We start from the raw sequence: 19,471 nt of genomic DNA on the forward strand, positions 1-19,471 counted from the left end.
AACCAATTGTAAATGTTCTAATGTTCCATCAACTGTAGCAAACATCCTCTTTATTCTGATGTTTGTCATTGGTTCAGCATTAAGCAAACAGGGTTTGGATTTCCCTTTATTTCCCAATGCATATAAAAGAAAAGACAGCTTCTTGCTTTGATTGGACACCCTGTGCCATTTTGGATATATCTGTGATCTCAATATCCATGATCTCCATCACTCAGTCACAGGTAAGGCTTTTTCATAATTTAATCTAAAAGACACGTTTAGAGTATCTCAGAAGCATTACACAATAAACAGTATTTTTCTGTCTCTATGTTTATTTGAAGTGTATCGTTACTGTGGAAGGCACCTCAACAACATCACAGATGGGTCTGTGGTTTATTGCTTTCACCATTTTTCTGTTGAAAGGTCAGTTTCTTCCTAATTGTGCGTACTGTACATCCCTCTTAACTTGTACACACTTAAACTTACTGACAATTTTACTGACATTTTACTGATAACAGCTCTGCAATGTGTGCTTGTACGTTTTAACAAATGTGTGTGAGATTGATAAATCTTTGTGTGTGTGTTTGTGTGTGTGCAGAGAAATTTGTTTTGCTGTTCAGCCTGGCCTCATAGACTAGACGTAATATAATAAAAGTACATCTGTGACACTCAAATTAGTATGATATGTTATGTTTGGTATGGTTACATAAGACAGAAGGTTATTAATGCCAAAAAACTAAAGGAAGGAGGAAGGTTGGTCGGGGAGGATGGGTAAACGTGAACATCTAGCAACCCAAAGGTCAATTTTTTTAATCAAATCAGGGACAACTTTAGCATTTTAACGAAATAGCAACTTTGCAACTACTTACAGTAGTACTTAGCCTGTTAGCTAAACCTTCCCTTAAAACTAACCCCTAACACCTAACCCTAACTTCAACCGTAATTTTAACCCTAACCCCACATAGCCACCAACTGTAGCTAACATTTGCACAGCAAAGTGGAATTCGTAACATATCATACGTTTTGCAAATTCTTAACATATTATACAAATTGAAATGCGTGATATATCATATACAAATTGTAATTCGTAACATATCATACTAAATGAAGGCAGCCAGATTTTATGTTTACTATGTTACGTCTATCCCTGAGTCCAGGTTTTGCTGTTCAGTGTTTGTTGATGGTGCAGTGTTCTCCAGGTGCTCTCTGCCAACAGTGGAGTCTGTGGACGCCCCAAAGCCTTGTGGCTGTTGGTGGATCCTGCCTAATGGTCCCATGTAGATTCCAGATCCCTGCAGAGTTTGATGCTACCTTGAACAACTGCACACCCCATGGGCTTTGGAAGAAACATTCAGAATGGGGAAGTATCGTTTTCCACACAGCCCAAACGGATGCCAAGAACATCATCAAGGGAGTGATGTTGGGAAATCTGTTGAACAAGAACTGCACCACTATTTTCAACAGTTTCTCTGCAGGATATGATGACACATATATCTTTAGGCTGGAATGTGCTGGAACAAATCCCCTCAAGTATAACTTTCTACCAGGTTTAAATATCAATCATACAGGTACTGAATTTTACCTTTCCTAAGAAATACAGTGCCTTAGGAATGTATTCAGACCCTTTCACTTTTGCCACATTTTGTCCCATCACAGCCTTATTCTAAAATTGATTATATATATTTTGTTCCCTCATCAATCTACATACAATACCCCATAATGACAAAGCAAAAACAGAATTTTAGAAATTCCGTATTTATTTCAACATGAAAAGTGATATTGTTAGAAAAGTTAGTTTCAACCTGGTTGCCCCACACGGCTTTCTGTCATGTTATTGATTCAATATCACCCTTTCTCCCACATATCGTCATCCACCCAGACACCCCACCCAGACCCCAACTGATCCCTATGGGCAACATCATGGAGGGGGAGCGGGTTAGACTGAGCTGCTCTGCCCCTGCCCCCTGCCCTACATTGCCGCCCTCCCTGACCTGGACCTCTGGGCTGGGTGGAAGTGTTGAGAGCCAGCTACAAGAGGGTATAGATGGGCTCATGACCATGACCTCCACCCTGACCTTTACCGCCTCCCTCCTGCATCACGGGCTGATGGTCAAGTGCTCTGCCCGCTACACACTGCAGCCAGGGGGCACCACCAAGACGACTCAGGGGAACCTGACCCTCAATGTTTTGTGTGAGAGAACACAACAACCATAATCATATGACCATACCGCCACCATATGACCACAACCATAAACAGTAGTGTAATCTCCATATTCTGTGTTTAAACGTGTTTAGTGATTTAACTGTTAAGTGCTAAACAGTATTAAAGAGCACATGGCATGAAAAACGAACTGGTTAGACATGAATTAGCAGATAATAGGCAGTGATTTAGCTAATCATACCTGTGCGACCTCCCGGGTGGCGCAGTGGTCTAGGGCACTGCATCGCAGCGCTAGCTGTGCCACCAGAGACTCTGGCCTAGCGTCGTCCGGGTTAGGGAGGGTTTGGCCGGTAGGGATATCCTTGTCCCATCGCGCACCAGTGACTCCTGTGGCGGGCCGGGCGCAGTGCGTGCTAACCAAAGTTGCCAGGTGCACGGTGTTTCCTCCGACACATTGGTGCGGCTGGCTTCCGGGTTGGATGCGCGCTGTGTTAAGAAGCAGTGCGGCTTGGTTGGGTTGTGCTTCGGAGGACGCATGGCTTTCGACCTTCGTCTCTCCCGAGCCCATACGGGAGTTGTAGCGATGAGACAAGATAGTAATTACTAACAATTGGATACCATGAAAAAGGGGGTAAAATATAATTTAAAAAAATCATACCTGTGCAAGGATTCTTCCCATCCTCATACTGTACACTGTATGTGTATCTTCTCAATAGTGCTTTCGAGATCATGTTCTCAATACTATGGCAACCTTCCAGCTCATTAGTGAGACTTCAAAATGACACTAATAATTTGTATTTTTTTCTATTCACTTCAACACGTTATATTTCTATCATTCATACGCTCGTTGACGCTCACATGACGAACGTTCCCCGTGGGAATTGGTGTTTAATATTTCAAATCAAAATGAGCTTGTATACCTCACAGGAAGTTGAATTAACTGTGTGGATTTTGTCTTCCAGATGCCCCTAAAAACACTGTAGCCCTGTCCAACCCAACGGGGCCTGTGCCTGAGGGGAGGGCAGTGACCCTGACCTGCCAGAGTGATGCCAACCCACCGATAGAGCGCTACTCCTGGTACAAAGACATCAGTGGGAAGGAGACCTGGAAGGCCAATGGGCAGACACTAGTCCTCCTGGTCAGCAAGGCGGACAGCGGGCTCTACCTCTGTGAGGCCCACAACCAGAACGGATCACAGAGGTCAAAGGCCATGCCTCTGGAGTTCGAAAGTAAGCCATTTTGTTCACTTTATGAATAGTGCACTACGTTTGACCTAATAGTGCACTATACGAAATAGAGTGCAATTTGATTGGTTGAAAAGTGCTGTTGTGGGTAACACTCAAGACAAATGGACAACACATTAACTTTAAAAACACATGTTCTTTTCCGATTGTTTTCAGGTGACCAATTTTTCAAGATGGCCCCCTACATCATCTGTGGAGTGATGGTGTTGCTTTATGTTCTGACCGTCACCGTGGATGTGTATAAATATAAAAGGTATCATTGTTTACGTAGTCATGCCCATCGAGTTTAGGAATAGATTTATATAATAGATTTCTTGAAGGACTGTTCCAATCCTCTTTCTTCTAACCCAAGTTCCCCCTTTTCCTTCCCTATTAAGTCTCTCCAGAAGACTGAAAGTAAGAGGAACATTTTCATTTCATAATATTCTGTTTAACCAACCTCAACCACTGAGCAATTTTAAGACATTGGCAGTAGATGATGCAGTTTGATACTCAGAGTTTGATGTGTTCAATTCCACGTCGAAACTTGAACAATTCTCAGTATGACTATTACACATGTTGCGTCTTTGACCAAATTTACTGGGGTTTTGTATAAAACGTGTAATACTCCTATTTCGTAATTAAATGTTATATAGTATTGCTACCTCTGTTGGGTAATATGACTCCTCTGTTTACATAAAGTGATTTATCCTCAATATTTTAGCAGATAGAGCTCTCCCTCTCAGGGAAAGCGGACAACACATACACCAACCTAAGGATCGCCAGCACCAGCTCTGACTATGACCAACTCCAGGTGACCATGAAGAAAAACCTCAAATAGAAACTCAAAACAACAAAATACCAAGTTTGAGTTTTTAGATATTTAAGCTAACTGTTATGTATGAGGATTCATTTGAATAAGGTACAGTTAAAAACCATAAATGTGTTCGTGTGTGTGTCCATGCACAATGTTTTCCTCTGACAGATGACCAGGGCTGCTCCAGGTAAAGCTCACTCTTATGAAAACCCCAATGGAATTGGCAGAAGGAGTGAAAGAGCTGCGCCCTGAAACCACATGGCAAAACAGCTCCAGATTTGACCTTTTCATTTTAGCTTTCGTATGGAAAATGATCATCTTGTATCTTTAGCTTCGGATCATACTGTATCATTTTTAGTCACAAAAGACATGATATTATATATTTGAACCTGATGTTTTCTGAATGTCATCACCTCTGCTAGTGTACTTCGCCTGAAAGAGTTCAAAATGATCCAGAGGCGTCATGCACCTGATTTTTTTTATAAAAGGGGGCATTGATGGCCAAATTGGATATCTTTGGATTCATGCGTAAGATGAACCATAGCTTCTGTATTTTCAGTGTACAAATCGATAAACTCAATGGGCATAATGCCTCTGTGTTGCCCCTGTGAGCTATGTATTTACATCTCAATGTGTAAGACTGTGTATCTGGATAAATGCAATGCTTTATGCACTGATAGTTGTATTTCCTAAAATAGTACTTAATTGTTCTTGAAGGATTTTGGTTTGTGGTTCAGCATCATCAGTGTATTGCTGTCGTCTTCTCTGTAGAGGATGTTAAACCATGCAGGGGGTTGTGGGTTGTGTGGTAATCAGTCGAATAAATCTCTTAATGCCATTCTACCGTGTTTTCTCTCTTGAAATTCCACACATTCCATTGCCTCCATCAATGAACAGGAAAGAAAGTAAAGGAGTGGGTGGCCGGTCGGGGGGGATGGCAAAAGAAGCAGGGCATGATCTGACATCACTTTTTGACCCCCCCCCCCCGCTCGGGGTCCCCTGATTTCCCACCAGGAGGGAAGTGACGGATCTTTGATGACATCATGGCGCGCTCATCTCCTTTGTCTGCTCTGTGTGAGTCTCTTTGCGCTCATGTCCATCCATGAAACAACAACAGGCAGAATGCTAGCAGGGAGATCTGACAGTACTTGCTAGCTACAGAGAGGGTTGGGTGGGTTGTGTGTGGGGTGCAGTGTGGGGACATTTTGGGGGATTATTTTACTAAGGGAGGAGAACGATTTAAAATTCGGATAAAAATGAATCACCACTTAGCAACTGTTTCAAATACAGTATCAAACATGTGTGATAAATGTTAATTTTGAATCATCTCTTTTAGGTGAGCCTCATTGCAACTCATATCAGAGTTAAGGAGTGGGACAATCTTTTTTTCTTCCAGTGTCTGATTGCATCACTAATTCAAACCCAAGATTATTCCATAGAACAGCCTGATAGGAGAACCCAATCAGTAAAACCCAACCAGTTTTAAGAACCCAACCAGTATAAAGAACACAACCAGTATAAAGAACACAACCAGTATAAAGAACACAACCAGTATAAAGAACCCAACCAGTTTTAAGAACACAACCAGTATAAAGAACACAACCAGTATAAAGAACACAACCAGTATAAAGAACCCAACCAGTTTTAAGAACCCAACCAGTATAAACAACACAACCAGTATAAAGAACACAACCAGTATAAAGAACACAACCAGTATAAAGAACACAACCAGTATAAAGAACCTAACCAGTATAAAGAACCCAACCAGTATAAAGAACACAACCAGTATAAAGAACACAACCAGTATAAAGAACACAACCAGTATAAAGAACCCAACCAGTTTTAAGAACCCAACCAGTATAAAGAACCCAACCAGTATAAAGAACACAACCAGTATAAAGAACCCAACCAGTATAAAGAACCCAACCAGTATAAAGAACACAACCAGTATAAAGAACACAACCAGTATAAAGAACACAACCAGTATAAAGAACCCAACCAGTTTTAAGAACCCAACCAGTATAAAGAACACAACCAGTATAAAGAACACAACCAGTATAAAGAACACAACCAGTATAAAGAACACAACCAGTATAAAGAACACAACCAGTATAAAGAACACAACCAGTATAAAGAACACAACCAGTATAAAGAACACAAACAGTATAAAGAACACAACCAGTATAAAGAACACAACCAGTATAAAGAACACAACCAGTATAAAGAACCCAACCAGTATAAAGAACACAACCAGTATAAAGAACACAACCAGTATAAAGAACCTAACTGGTATAAAGAACCCAACCAGAACCCAACTAATGAACCCAACCAGTATAAAGAACACAACCAGTATAAAGAACCTAACTGGTATAAAGAATCCAACCAGAACCCAACTAATGAACCCAACCAGTATAAAGAACACAACCAGTATAAAGAACCTAACTGGTATAAAGAACCCAACCAGAACCCAACTAATGAACCCAACCAGTATAAAGAACACAACCAGTATAAAGAACCTAACTGGTATAAAGAACCCAACCAGAACCCAACTAATGAACCCAACCAGTATAAAGAACACAACCAGTATAAAGAACCTAACTGGTATAAAGAACCCAACCAGAACCCAACTAATGAACCCAACCAGTATAAAGAACACAACCAGTATAAAGAACCCAACCAGTGTAAAGAACCCAACCAGTATAAAGAACCCAACCAGAACCCAACTAATGAATCCAACCAGTATAAAGAATCCAACTGGTTTAAAGAACCCAACCAGAACCCAACTAATGAACCCAACCAGTATAAAGAACCCATCCAGTACGAAGAACCCAACCAGTATAAAGAACCCATGCAGTACGAAGAACCCAACCAGTATAAAGAATCCAACTGGTATAAAGAACCCAACCAGTAAAAATAACCCAACCAGTATAAAGAACCCAACCGGTATGATGGAAAACAAAGAAAGAAAGTGAATAGCCGTGTTTTGGAAGGGAGGAGGGAGAGAGGAGAATTGCGGGGGCATTCTTCTATGAATGGAGAGGGTGACTCAGGTGACGTGTCATCGTACAGATTCTATAAAAGAGAACGTTTGGATTTGTGAACTCATTTAGAGGGACGAACGATTGAGGCTGCTGACAGTTTTTTTTTACAGCTTTTGGATTTTGGGGTGACAATGAAAAGTAAGTATTTCTGATATACTATTGACCGGGGATGTACAGTATGTCTGTGTGTGTGTGTGGGGGGGGGGGGTGCAAATTTAATGTATAGTTCCGCGATTATGACATATTTATATACAGAAGTGCTCAAATTTGTTGGTACCCCTCCACAAAAATGAAGAATGCACTATTTTCTCTGAAATAACTTGAAACTGACAAAAGTAATTGGCATCCACCATTGTTTATTCCATATTTATTTATTTTTACATTTTTACATTTAGAATATATATTTTTTACCCCTTTTTCTCCCCAATTTCGTGGTATCCAATTGGTAGTTACAGTCTTGTCTCATCACTGCAACTCCCGTACGGACTCGGGAGAGGCGAAGGTCGAGAGCCGTGCGTCCTCCAAAACCCAACCATGCCGCACTGCTTCTTGACACAATGCCCACTTAACCCGGAAGTCAGCCGCACCAATGTGTCGGAGGACTTTTTAAAATATTTTTATTTTGCCTTTATTTAACCAGGTAGGCCAGTTGAGAACAAGTTCTCATAACTGCGACCTGGCCAAGATTAAGCAAAGCAATGCGACACAAACAACACAGAGTTAAACATAAATGTAACACATTAACAAACGTACAGTCAATAACACAATAGAAAAGTCTATATACAGTGTGCGCAAATGAAGTAAGATTAGGGAGGTAAGGCAATAAATAGGCCATAGTGGCAAAATAATTACAATTTAGCAATTAAACACTGGAGTGATAGACGTGCAGAAGATAAATGTGCAAGTAGAGATACTGGGGTGCAAAGGAGCAAAAAAACTAAAACAATATGGGGATGGGGTAGGTGGGTGGGCTATTTACAGATGGGCTATGTACAGGTACAATGATCTGTACGCTGCCCTGAAAGCTGATGCTTAAAGTTAGTGAGGGAGATTTGAGTCTCCAGCTTCAGTGATTTTTGCAATTCGTTCCAGTCATTGACAGCAGAGAAATGGAAGGAAAGGCAGCCAAAGGAGGAATTGGCTTTGGGGGTGACCAGTGAAATATACCTGCTGGAGCGCGTGCTGCTATGGTGACCAGTGAGCTGAGATAAGGCAGGCCTTTAACTAGCAAAGACTTATAGATGACATGGAGCCAGTGGGTTTGGCGACGAATATGAAGCGAGGGCCAGCCAACGAGAGCATACAGGTCGCAGTGGTGGGTAGTATATGGGGCTTTGGTGACAAAATGGATGGCACTGTGATAGACTGCATCCAATTTGCTGAGTAGAGTGTTGAAGGCTATTTTGTAAATGACATCGCGAAAGTCGAGGATTGGTAGTATAGTCAGTTTTACGAGGGTATGTTTGGCAGCATGAGTGAAGGATGCTTTGTTGCGAAATAGGAAGCCGATTCTAGATTTCATTTTGGATTGGACATGCTTATTGTGAGTCTGGAAGGAGAGTTTACAGTCTAACCAGACACCTAGGTATTTGTAGTTGTACACATATTCTAACTCAGAACCGTCCAGTAGTGATGCTAGACGGACGGGCAGGTGTGGGCAGCGATCAGTTGAAGAGCATGCATTTAGTTTTACTTGCATTTAAGAGCAGTTGGAGCCCACGGAAGGAGAGTTGTATGGCATTGAAGCTCATCTGGAGGTCTGTTAACACAGTGTCCAAAGAAGGGCCAGAAGTATACAGAATGGTGTCGTCTGCGTAGAGGTGGATCAGAGAAACACCAGCAGCAAGAGTGACATCCTTGATGTATACAGAGAAAAGAGTTGGCCTGAGAAATGAACCCTGTGTCACCCCCATAGAGACCGCCAGAGGTCCGGACAAGAGTCCCTCCGATTTGACACACTGAACTCTGTCTGAGAAGTCGGTGATCTGTTTGTTAACTTGGCTATTGAAGACCTTAGAAATTCAGGGTAGGATAGATATAGGTCTGTAACAGTTTGGGTCTAGAGTGTCTCCCCCTTTGAAGAGGGGGATGACTGCGGCAGCTTTCCAATCTTTGGGGATCTCAGATGATACGAAAGAGAGGTTGAACAGGCTAGTAATAGGGGTTGCAACAATTTCGGTGGTTAATTTTAGAAAGAGAGGGTCCAGATTGTCAAGCCCAGCTGATTTGCAGGTGTCCAGATTTTGCAGCTCTTTCAGAACATCAGCTATCTGGATTTGGGTGAAGGAGAAATGGGGGAGGCTTGGGGAAGTTGTTGTGGGGGGTGCAGAGCTGTTGACCGTGGTAGGAGTAGCCAGCTGGAAAGTATGGCCAGCCATAGAAAAATACTTATTGAAATTCTTGATTATCGTGGATTTATCGGTGGTGACAGTGTTTCCTAGCCTCAGTGCAGTGGGCAGCTGGGAGGAGGTGCTCTTATTCGTCATCGACTTTACAGTGTCCCAGAACTTTTTGGAATTAGTACTACAGGATGCAAATATCTGTTTGAAAAAGCTAGACTTTGCTTTCCTGAGTGTCTGTGTATATTGGATCCTAACTTCCCTGAAAAGTTGCATATCGTGGGGGCTATTCGATGCTAATGCAGAACGCCACAGGATGTTTTTGTGCTGGTCAAGGGCAGTCAAGTCTGGAGTAAACCAAGGGCTATATGGGTTCTTAGTTCAATTTTTTTTGAATGGGGCATGCTTATTTAAGATTGTGAGGGAAGCCCTTTTAAAGAATCACCAGGCATCCTCTACTGACGGAATGAGGTCAACATCCGTCCAGGATACCCGTGCCAGGTCGATTAGAAAGGTCTGCTCGCTGAAGTGTTTTAGGGAGCGTTTGACAGTGATGAGGGGTGACCGTTTGACCGCGGGCCCATTACGGACGCAGGCAATGAGATCCTGGTTGAAGACAGCAGAGGTGTATTTAGAGGGCAGGTTGGTCAGGATAATATCTATGAGGGTGCCCGTGTTTACGGATTTAGGGTTGTACCTGGTAGGTTCCACGATCATTTGTGTGAGATTGAGGGCATCTAGCTTAGATTGTAGGACGGCCGGGGTGTTAAGCATATCCCAGTTTAGGTCACCTGACAGTAGAAACTCTGAAGAAAGATGCGGGGCAATTAAATCACATATGGTGTCCAGAGCACAGCTGGTGGCTGAGGGGGGTCTATAACAAGCGGCAACAGTGAGAGACTTATTTCTGGAAAGGTGGATTTTTGAAAGGAGAAGCTCTAACTGTTGGGCACAGACCTGGATAGCATGACAGAACTCTGCAGGCTGTCCCTGCAGTAGATTGCACCTCCACCCCCTTTGGCAGTTCTATCTTGGCAGAAAATGTTGTAGTTGGGGATGGAAATTTCAGGATTTTTGGTGGCCTTCCTAAGCTAGGATTCAGACACGGCTAGGACATCAGGGTTGGTGGAGTGTGCTAAAGCAGTGAAGAAAACTTAGGGAGGAGGCTTTTGATGTTAACATGCATGAAACCAAGGCTTTTACGGTTACAGAAGTCAACAAATGATAGCGCCTGGGGAATAGGAGTGGTGCTGGGGGCTACAGGGCCTGGGTTAACCTCTACATTACCAGAGGAACAGAGGAGGAGCAGGATAAGGGTACGGCTAAAGGCTATAAGGACTGGTCTTCTAGAGTGTTGGGGACAGAGAATAAAAGGAGCAATTTTCTGGGCGTGGTAGAATAGATTCAAGGCATAATGTACAGACAAGGGTATGGTAGGATGTGAGTACACTGGAGGTAAACCTATGCATTGAGTGACGATGAGAGAGGTTTCGTCTCTGGAGGAATCTGTTAACCTAGGGGAGGTCTCTGCATGTGTGTGGGGTGGGACGAAAGAGCTATCTAAGGAATTTTGAGCGTGCCTGAGGGCTCTACAGTGAAACAAAACAATAAAAATTTGCCAAGACAGCAGTAGAAAAGACATATTGACATTAGAGAGAGGCATTAAGCAATCACAGGTGTTGATCAGGAGAGTTAAGACAACTACCCCTGGTAAATGGTGATGAATGGGCAGAGTGGGTCAGTTAGGTACATACAGGACCTGAGTTTGAAGCTGGGGCCGACAGGTAAACAAAATGAGGTACCGTGTTATTGAAACAGTCCAGGGGGCATCAGCTGTGTAGGCGAGTGATCATAGGGTCAAAAGAGCAGCAATAGGTGAGTCAGGGTGCTGTTCGGTAGTCACTACTACGCTAGGCGAGCAGGGGACACCGTACTGGTTGACCCTGCCAGCGTGCACTGTGCCCGGCCCGCCACAGGAGTCGCTAGTGTGCGATGGGACAAGGACATCCCTGCCGGCCAAACCCTCCCCTAACCTAGGCGACACTGGGCCAATTGTGCGCCGTCCCATGGGTCTCCAGGTCGCGGCCGGCTGCGACAGAGTCTGGACCTGAACCCTGAATCTCTAGGTTTATTCCATATTTAATAGAAATCAGACTTTGCTTTAGATTTTTTATTCAACATATTATTGTAAATAATACAACAAATGAAAATGGCATGGACAAAAATGGGACCCTTAACCTAATATTTTGTTGCATAACCTTTAGAGGCAATCACTGCAATCAAACGTTTTCTGTAGCTCTCAATGAGTCTTCTGCACCTGTAACAGGTAGTTTTGCCCACACTTCCTGATCAAACTGCTCCAGCTGTCTCAGGTTTGATGGGTGCCTTCTCCAGACTGCAAGTTTCATCTCTTTCCATAGATGTCCGATAGGATTCAGATCAGGACTCATAGAAGGCCACTTCAGAATAGTCCAATGTTTTGTTCTCATCCATTATTGGGTGCTTTTAGCTGTGTGTTTTGGGTCATTATCCTGTTGGAGGACCCATGACCTGCGACTGAGACAGAGCTTTCTGACACTGGGCAGTACATTTCGCTCCAGAATGCCTTGATAGTCTTGAGATTTCATTGTTCACTGCACAGATTCAAGGCACCCTGTGCCAGGCGCAGCAAAGCGGACCCAAAACAGAACCGAGCCTCCATGTTTCACTGTAGGTATGGTGTTCTTCTCTTTGAAAGCTTCATTTTTTCATCTGTGAACATAGAGCTGATGTGACTTGCCAAAAAGCTCCAGTTTTGACTCATCTCTGAAGGACATCCTCCCAGAAGGATTGTGGCTTGTCAATATGCATTTTAGCAAATTCCAGTCTGGCTTTTTTATGTTGTTCTTTCAAAAGTGGAATCATCCTGGGTCTTCTTCCATGGAGCCCACTTTCGCTCAAAAAGTGACAGATGGTGCGATCAGAAACTGACTTCACCTTGGAGTTCAGCTTGCATCTCTTTGGCAGTTATCCCTGGTTCTTTTTCTACCATTCGCACTCTCCTTCTGTTCAATCTGGGGTCGATTTTCCTCTTGCGGCCTAGCCCAGGGAAGTTGGCTGCAGTTCCATGGACCTTAAACGTCTTAATAATATTTGCAACTGTTGTCACAGGAACATCAAGCTGCTTGGAGATGGTCTTGTAGCCTTTACCTTTACCATGCTTGTCTATTATTTTCTTTCTGATCTCCTCAGACAAATCTCTTCTTTGCTTTCTCTGGTCCATGTTCAGCGTGGTGCACACAATGATACCAAACAGCTCAGTGACTACTTTTCCCCCATTTAAATAGGCTGCATGACTGATTACAAGATTGGAGACGTGTGATACTAATTAAAGAAACTAATTAGTTTGAAATATCACTATAATCCAATTATTTATTATCTTTTCTAAGGGGTACCAACAAATGTGTCCAGGCCATTTTAGAATATCTTTGTAGAATTAGCAATAATTAATCTCTTTTCACAGCTTCTTTGCTTTATTCTATGACATACCAACGGCGTGCAAGTATACATGATAAAATAGCTTTTAATTTCCTCACTTTTCAAGAGGAATGAAGCATTATTTCAATGAGCTGTAAGGTTACCAACACATCTGAGCATGTCTGTATTTGACTTCTTACCTTGAAAGCAGTCTATGGACAAAGAGTGACTGCAATCCACACTAGCACTTTTGGACCAATTTCTCATGTAAATCAATCTTCACCATTTAGAACGTTTGAAATTTAATTCCCAATCATCTAAATAGGATTTGAAACCAACACAATCCATTTCAGAGATGATTTGGGCAAACAACATGGAAAGAAATATACACAAATAAATAAATGTATAAAACCACTGAACTTATAACTTAAGCAATTTTATTCTATTTAGGAGAGTAATATAGGCATATCCAACACACTATAATGATGGATTTCCAGAATACTGATCCACTGTATGTAGACAAAGCAATGCACTTACAAGCAACAATGTGTGGAGAATTTCTAAGGAAATTATCAAATACATGGGGGTGTGTTAGGTCAGCCCAAGGCTACATGAAACTTCCGTTTAGTGGTATCTGAATCAGCTGAACATCTGTATGAAAAATGGGTCAGAAATTACTTTTTGACAGTGCAAGTGACATTCATTTTTCCATGAAATGACTGAACAGGAAATGGTTACCTCTAAAGTAACTCTTTAACTCCATGGCTAAATTGATGACATTTAACAACGTTAGTACGTTGTTTCTAACCTTAAGCAGATGTTAAAAGGATCATAGACTTTTGCCTGCGTCAGACTGCGTTCTATTCATCAGGTAATGAAATGACAAATGCATTTTTCAATCAAATGAAAGTACTGTACAGGAAATGGTGACTTTCTTTGTTGTTTCAAACCCTATCCTGTTTCTCAAACATTGATAATGGTTTATAAGAAGTGTATAGGGGATATAGATGCTATTCTACTGGTGATGTACTGGTCATCATTCCATCCCACTCCTTTATGTTTACAAGGAACCTAAGATGTCTATTACAACATACTCAGCATTCTTCATCAATGACTTGGCTTCAACTGTAATATCTTGTTTAGTTCTGGTTGGTGATTTAGATGAAGGTTTGGTTGCAGTGTTTCTGATGCAGTCTGCTGGCTAGGAAAACAGTTGACCTCAATACTTGTCATTTCATGATTTAATAGCATCAAATGAATCACTAGCCTACTGCCTAGACTCTGAGTCATAGTGCTAGCTAGCAATAAACACATAGTTTAGAAAATATTATTTGAAGTTGTCGGCTTGATGAGTCAATGATGAAACAGTTGGACTCCATGGTGATTGGATGACCCCTTTATCAAACGGAACCTCTTTTTGAAATGGGACCTATCATGCCTGTTTTTCCCGCTCATGGTAGCATATAGCATCTCATGGTAAAGGCATGTTGTGCCAAAGTGAAGGGGGGAGTGGCCAGGTTAAAAAAAAGATCTGGTTCCATGATGGCTTCTTGCTCTCTGGGAAGACAAACCTCTGTTACGTGGCAACCAATCAGCGTATCCACTCACTCTAATGTAGGCCTACAATTTGGTCTGGTACCAGGCTATTAAATCACTGCTTAGTAATTGCTGAATAATGTTTCATAGCATTGTAAACAGTGGCAATTGTTCAAAACAAACCTATTTTGAAACATAGATGAATGCTGCGATCTTGAATGTAACCCTGATCCAATGCCTCATACAATGTACCTCTCTAAAATTATGATGTATTTCTTATCTCTGCAGCGTGGCTTAACTCAACACAGTCTCGCCTCCTGTTGCTGCTACTAGCCCAGCTGCTTGTCCTTTCGTGGTCACGCCCCAGCCACAAGTTCTCCCTCTGTGCCCGTCTGACAATGATGGTCCAGCAAATGAGAAACCTGCAGATGCTGACAAGGAAGCTACAGGTGAGTGAGTTGACCATATTTTGTTAGGCACAGCACAGTCAATGCTAGTCAACATACTCTCATTAGTTGACCATCCAATATAACTCTTACCTATATCCTCTTCCTTTAGAGTGAAAGTGAGTTCAGCGGTATAGAGCTTCTGAAATACAACCTTGACACTCTTCCAGAGATGGAACACACGGCAAATCACCTCAGTTCACTGAAGGTATGTATCCGTCTTCTCGAGTCCAGTCCTTATTGCTTTCAGCCTTCAGAAAGTATTCACACCCCTTGACCTTTTCCACATTTTGTTGTGTTACAACATCTACACAAAATACTATGTAATGTAAATTAAAAAATACAAATAATAATAATAATTAATGGAAAATAAAACAACAAATGATTAGATTCTGTCATGTTCGTTATAGTGATGAGACCAAAGCGCAGCGTGATTTGAATACATCTTCTTTAATGAAGAAAGAACACTGAACGAACTATACAAAAACAACGAACGTGATGCTATATAATAATAGTGCTGACACAGGCAACTAACCATAGAAAATCACCCCCGAAATACTCAAGGAATATGGCTGCCTAAATATGGTTCCCAATCAGAGACAACGAAAAAAAGCTGCCTCTAATTGAGAACCAATCTAGGCAACCATAGATGTAACGGATGTGAAATGGCTAGTTGGTTAGCGGTGCTGCGCGCTAATAGCATTTCAATCGGTGACGTCACTCGCTTTGAGACCCTGAAGTAGTGGTTCCCCTTGCTCTGCAAGGGCCGCGGCTTTTGTGGAGCGATGGGTAACGACGCTTCGTGGGTGACTGTTGTTGATGTGTGCAGAGGGTACAAAACACCTAGACTAGTAACAACCCCATAAACATACAAAAACCCTAGACAGGACAAAAAACATATATCACCCTTGTCACACCCTGACCTAACCACAAATAATAAAGAAAACAAAGAATACTAAGGTCAGGGCGTGACAGATACAGTAAGTATTCAACCCCCTGAGTCAATACATGTTAGAATCACCTTTGGCAGCGATTACAAATGTGAGTCTTTCTGGGTAAGTCTCAAAGAGCTTTGCAAAGCTGTGTTGTTCAATATTTTCCCATTATTCTTAAAAAAAAATTCAGGCTCTGTCAAGTTGGTTGTTGATCATTGCTAGACACCATTTTCAAGTGTTACCATAGATTTTCAAGCCGATTTAAGTCCAAACTGTATCTAGGCCACTAAGGAACATTCAATGTCGTCTTGGTAAGCTACTCCAGTGTATATTTGGCCTTGTGTTTTAGGTTATTGTCCTGCTGAAAGGTGGATTTGTCTCCCAGTGTCAGATGGAAAGCAGACCGAACCAGGTTTTCTTGTGCTTAGCTCCAGTCCTTCTCTTTTTATCCTAAAACACTCCCTAGTCCTTGCCGATGACAAGCATGCGCATAACATGATGCAGCCACCACCATGCTTGAAAATATGAAGAGTGGTACTCAGTGATGTGTTGTGTTGGATTTGCCCCAAACATAATGCTTTGTATTCAGTACAAAAAGTTTGTTTCTTTGCCACATTTTTTGCAGTATTACTTATTGCAAACAGGATGCATGTTTTGGAATATTTTTTATTTTGTACAGGCCTCCTTCTTTTCACTCCATACTTTAGGTTAGTATTGTGGAGTAACTAAAATGTTGTTGATCCATCCTCAGTTTTCTCCTATCACAACCATTTAACTCTGGAACTGGTTTAAAAATCATCATTGGCCTCATGGTGAAATCACTGAGCGGTGTCCTTCCTCTCCGTCAACTGAGTTAGGAAGGACGCCTGTATCTTTGTAGGGACTGGGTGTATTGATACACCATCTAAAGTGTAATTAATAACTTCACCATACTCAAAGGAATATTCAATGTCTGATTACATTTTTATTTTTACCCATCTACAAATATGTGCCCTTCTTTGCGAGGCATTGGAAAACTGTTCAACTGATCAAGATGGCACCGACAGAGATGGTCGCCTCGCTTCGAGTTCTTAGGAAACTATGCGGTATTTTGTTTTTTTATGTATTATTTCTTACATTGTTATCCTAGGAAATCTTCGGTCTTATTACATACAGCCGGGAAGAACTATTGGATATAAGAGCGACATCAACTTACCAACATTATGACGAGGAATACGACTTTCCGGAAGCGGATCCTCTGTTCGGACCACCACCCAGGACAATGGATCTAATCCCAGAAGCCGACACAAAACAACGGAGCCGCAGAAGGGGCAGACGGTGCGGCCTCCTGGTCAGGCTCCATAGACGTGCACTTCGCTCACCGCTCCCGAGTATACTACTCGCCAATGCCCAGTCCCTTAACAACAAGGTAGACAAAACTCGAGCAAGGGTTGCCTTCCAGAGAGACATCAGAGATTGTACCATTCTCTTTAACTCTCTCGGGATATGTTGTCGGAATCGGTTCAGCCACCGGGCTTCTCCATGCATCGCACCGACAGAGATAAACACCTCTCTGGGAAGAGGAAGGGCGGGGGTGTATGCTTCATGACTAACGACTCATGGTGTAATCATAACAACATACAGGTCCTTCTGCTCACCAGAACTAGAATTCCTTACAATCAAACGCCGGCCATTTTACATCCCAAGAGAATTCTCATCAGTTACAGTCACAGTTTTGTACATTCCCCCTCAAGCAGACACCAAGATGGCACTCAATGAACTTCACTGGACTCTGTGTAAACTGAAGTCCAGGACCCAGTTGCATAGGGAGGAGTTCAGTCCCAGGGTCATGAGCTTTGCGGTGAGCTTCGAGGGCACTATGGTATTGAAGGCCGATCTGTAGTCTAAAGGAATACACTTTTTGGCATAAATGCAAGGCCTTATAGCTTGTTGGGCAAATACAACAAATCACTGAGTAACTGCCTAATTATTTACAAGCATACTGTTGGCTGCATCATGGTACGGGTATGTTTGACATTAACAAATACGGGGGAGTTTTTCAGGATGAAAATAAATGGGATGGAGCTAAGCACAGGCAAAATCCTAGAGGAAAACCTGCTCCAATCTGCTTCACACCAGACACTGGGAGAGGGTTTCACCTTTCAGCAGGACAATAACCTACAACACAAGGCCAAATCAAGTTACAGTTTTGACTTAAATCTGCTTGAACATCTATGGCAAGACTTGATAATTGCTGTCTAGTCATGATCCCCAACACCTTGATAGAGCTTGAAGAATTTTATTGCACTATATTTGCCCATTATTCTTTTCATCTGAGTTATTCAGGTGCGCAAAGCTCTTATGAGACTTACCCAACAAGCTATAATCGATGCCAATGGTGTTTCTAACATATATTGACTCAGGGAGCTGAATACTTACGCAACTACTATATTTTAGTTATTTCGTTTTTATTCATCTATAAAAAAAAATCTTCCAATTTGACATTACAGATAATTTTGTGTAGATTTGTACTTTGTGTAGATCCTACTTTGTAACACAATAAAATGTGAAGAAATCCAACGGGTCTGAATATATTTGCAAGGCACTGTATACAGTGCTACATTGAGTGAAATTGGCAAACGTGCTATAAATGTAGTGACTTAAAGCGACAAAAATGTATTCCATAATTCACCACTGCTCAGTTTATTTACTATATTGTGAGGAATGCTTCAGGGATGGTTTATCAATTCACCCCGGAACACTTTTCAGAAGCTCTTTGATGTTGTACTAAATAATGTGTTTATAACACAGTGTCAAGTCCCGAGTCTTTAGAACTCACACCTTGTCGCCCTCTCTCCCCTCTGCCAGCTAAACGACTCTCTCTCACAACTTTACACGGATTTCCGCTCCTTTAAGCTGCACCTTGATTGGCTGATTGATGTCCGAGTCAGTATGAGCCTGTCGGTCTCTCTCAAGACAGTAGAGGTCACTAGAGGCCTACAGCATATCTCAAGCCTCTGCTCTACTGCACTACAGCAGGTAGGTCGCTCAATATACTCTGGGTACAGTAGCGGTGTGTGTGGAAAATCACTGGGGAAGCCAGGTCAGAAAAATAAAGCCATATTACAACCTATGTGTTGTCATAATTATGATGTTTGCTCTATAACCTTTTAGTTCACATGCCTTGCCACCATGATAGTTAGACTGGGTACAGATCTAGGATCCACTTACGCTCTCAAATTCCTAACCTTATCCATAAGTGAGAGAAAAAATAACTGACCTTAGAAGAGTATAGGGGCAATGTCATCCTACTCCACTCAGATCAATATGACACACAGCTGAAGTAGCACAAAAAGAGCTGACTCATGTCAGTGGTAGAAACCTTCATGTACCCAAGCATTTTAGCTTAGTCACTCTGTGGAATAAAACGACCTATATAATATAACAAATATGGAAAAGCTGTGTGGATTTTGATAATTGACTGTGGTATGTTCAGATGTAATATTTGACAGTAAAATAACATTCTTAGTTGACACCATTCTAACTTTTCCCACTCCCT

The 19,471-nt window shown here is 42.0% G+C and overlaps 1 protein-coding gene across 1 annotated transcript; it reads left to right on the top strand.

Annotated features, from left to right (window-relative positions):
- The first annotated feature begins 51 nt into the window (after window positions 1–51).
- Window positions 52–5,018, top strand: LOC139554579 (myelin-associated glycoprotein-like). The gene is made up of 9 exons (XM_071367496.1): window positions 52–221; window positions 321–402; window positions 1,179–1,547; window positions 1,859–2,170; window positions 3,103–3,369; window positions 3,541–3,637; window positions 3,762–3,780; window positions 4,088–4,177; window positions 4,349–5,018. The coding sequence occupies exons 1-9, from the start codon at window positions 117–119 to the stop codon at window positions 4,430–4,432; spliced, it is 1,425 nt and encodes a 474-aa protein (XP_071223597.1). The 5' UTR covers window positions 52–116; the 3' UTR covers window positions 4,433–5,018.
- The last annotated feature ends 14,453 nt before the right edge of the window (window positions 5,019–19,471 follow it).

The sequence above is a fragment of the Salvelinus alpinus genome, chromosome 26 (assembly GCF_045679555.1).
Source record: "Salvelinus alpinus chromosome 26, SLU_Salpinus.1, whole genome shotgun sequence".
In the NCBI taxonomy this organism is placed as follows: domain Eukaryota; kingdom Metazoa; phylum Chordata; class Actinopteri; order Salmoniformes; family Salmonidae; genus Salvelinus; species Salvelinus alpinus.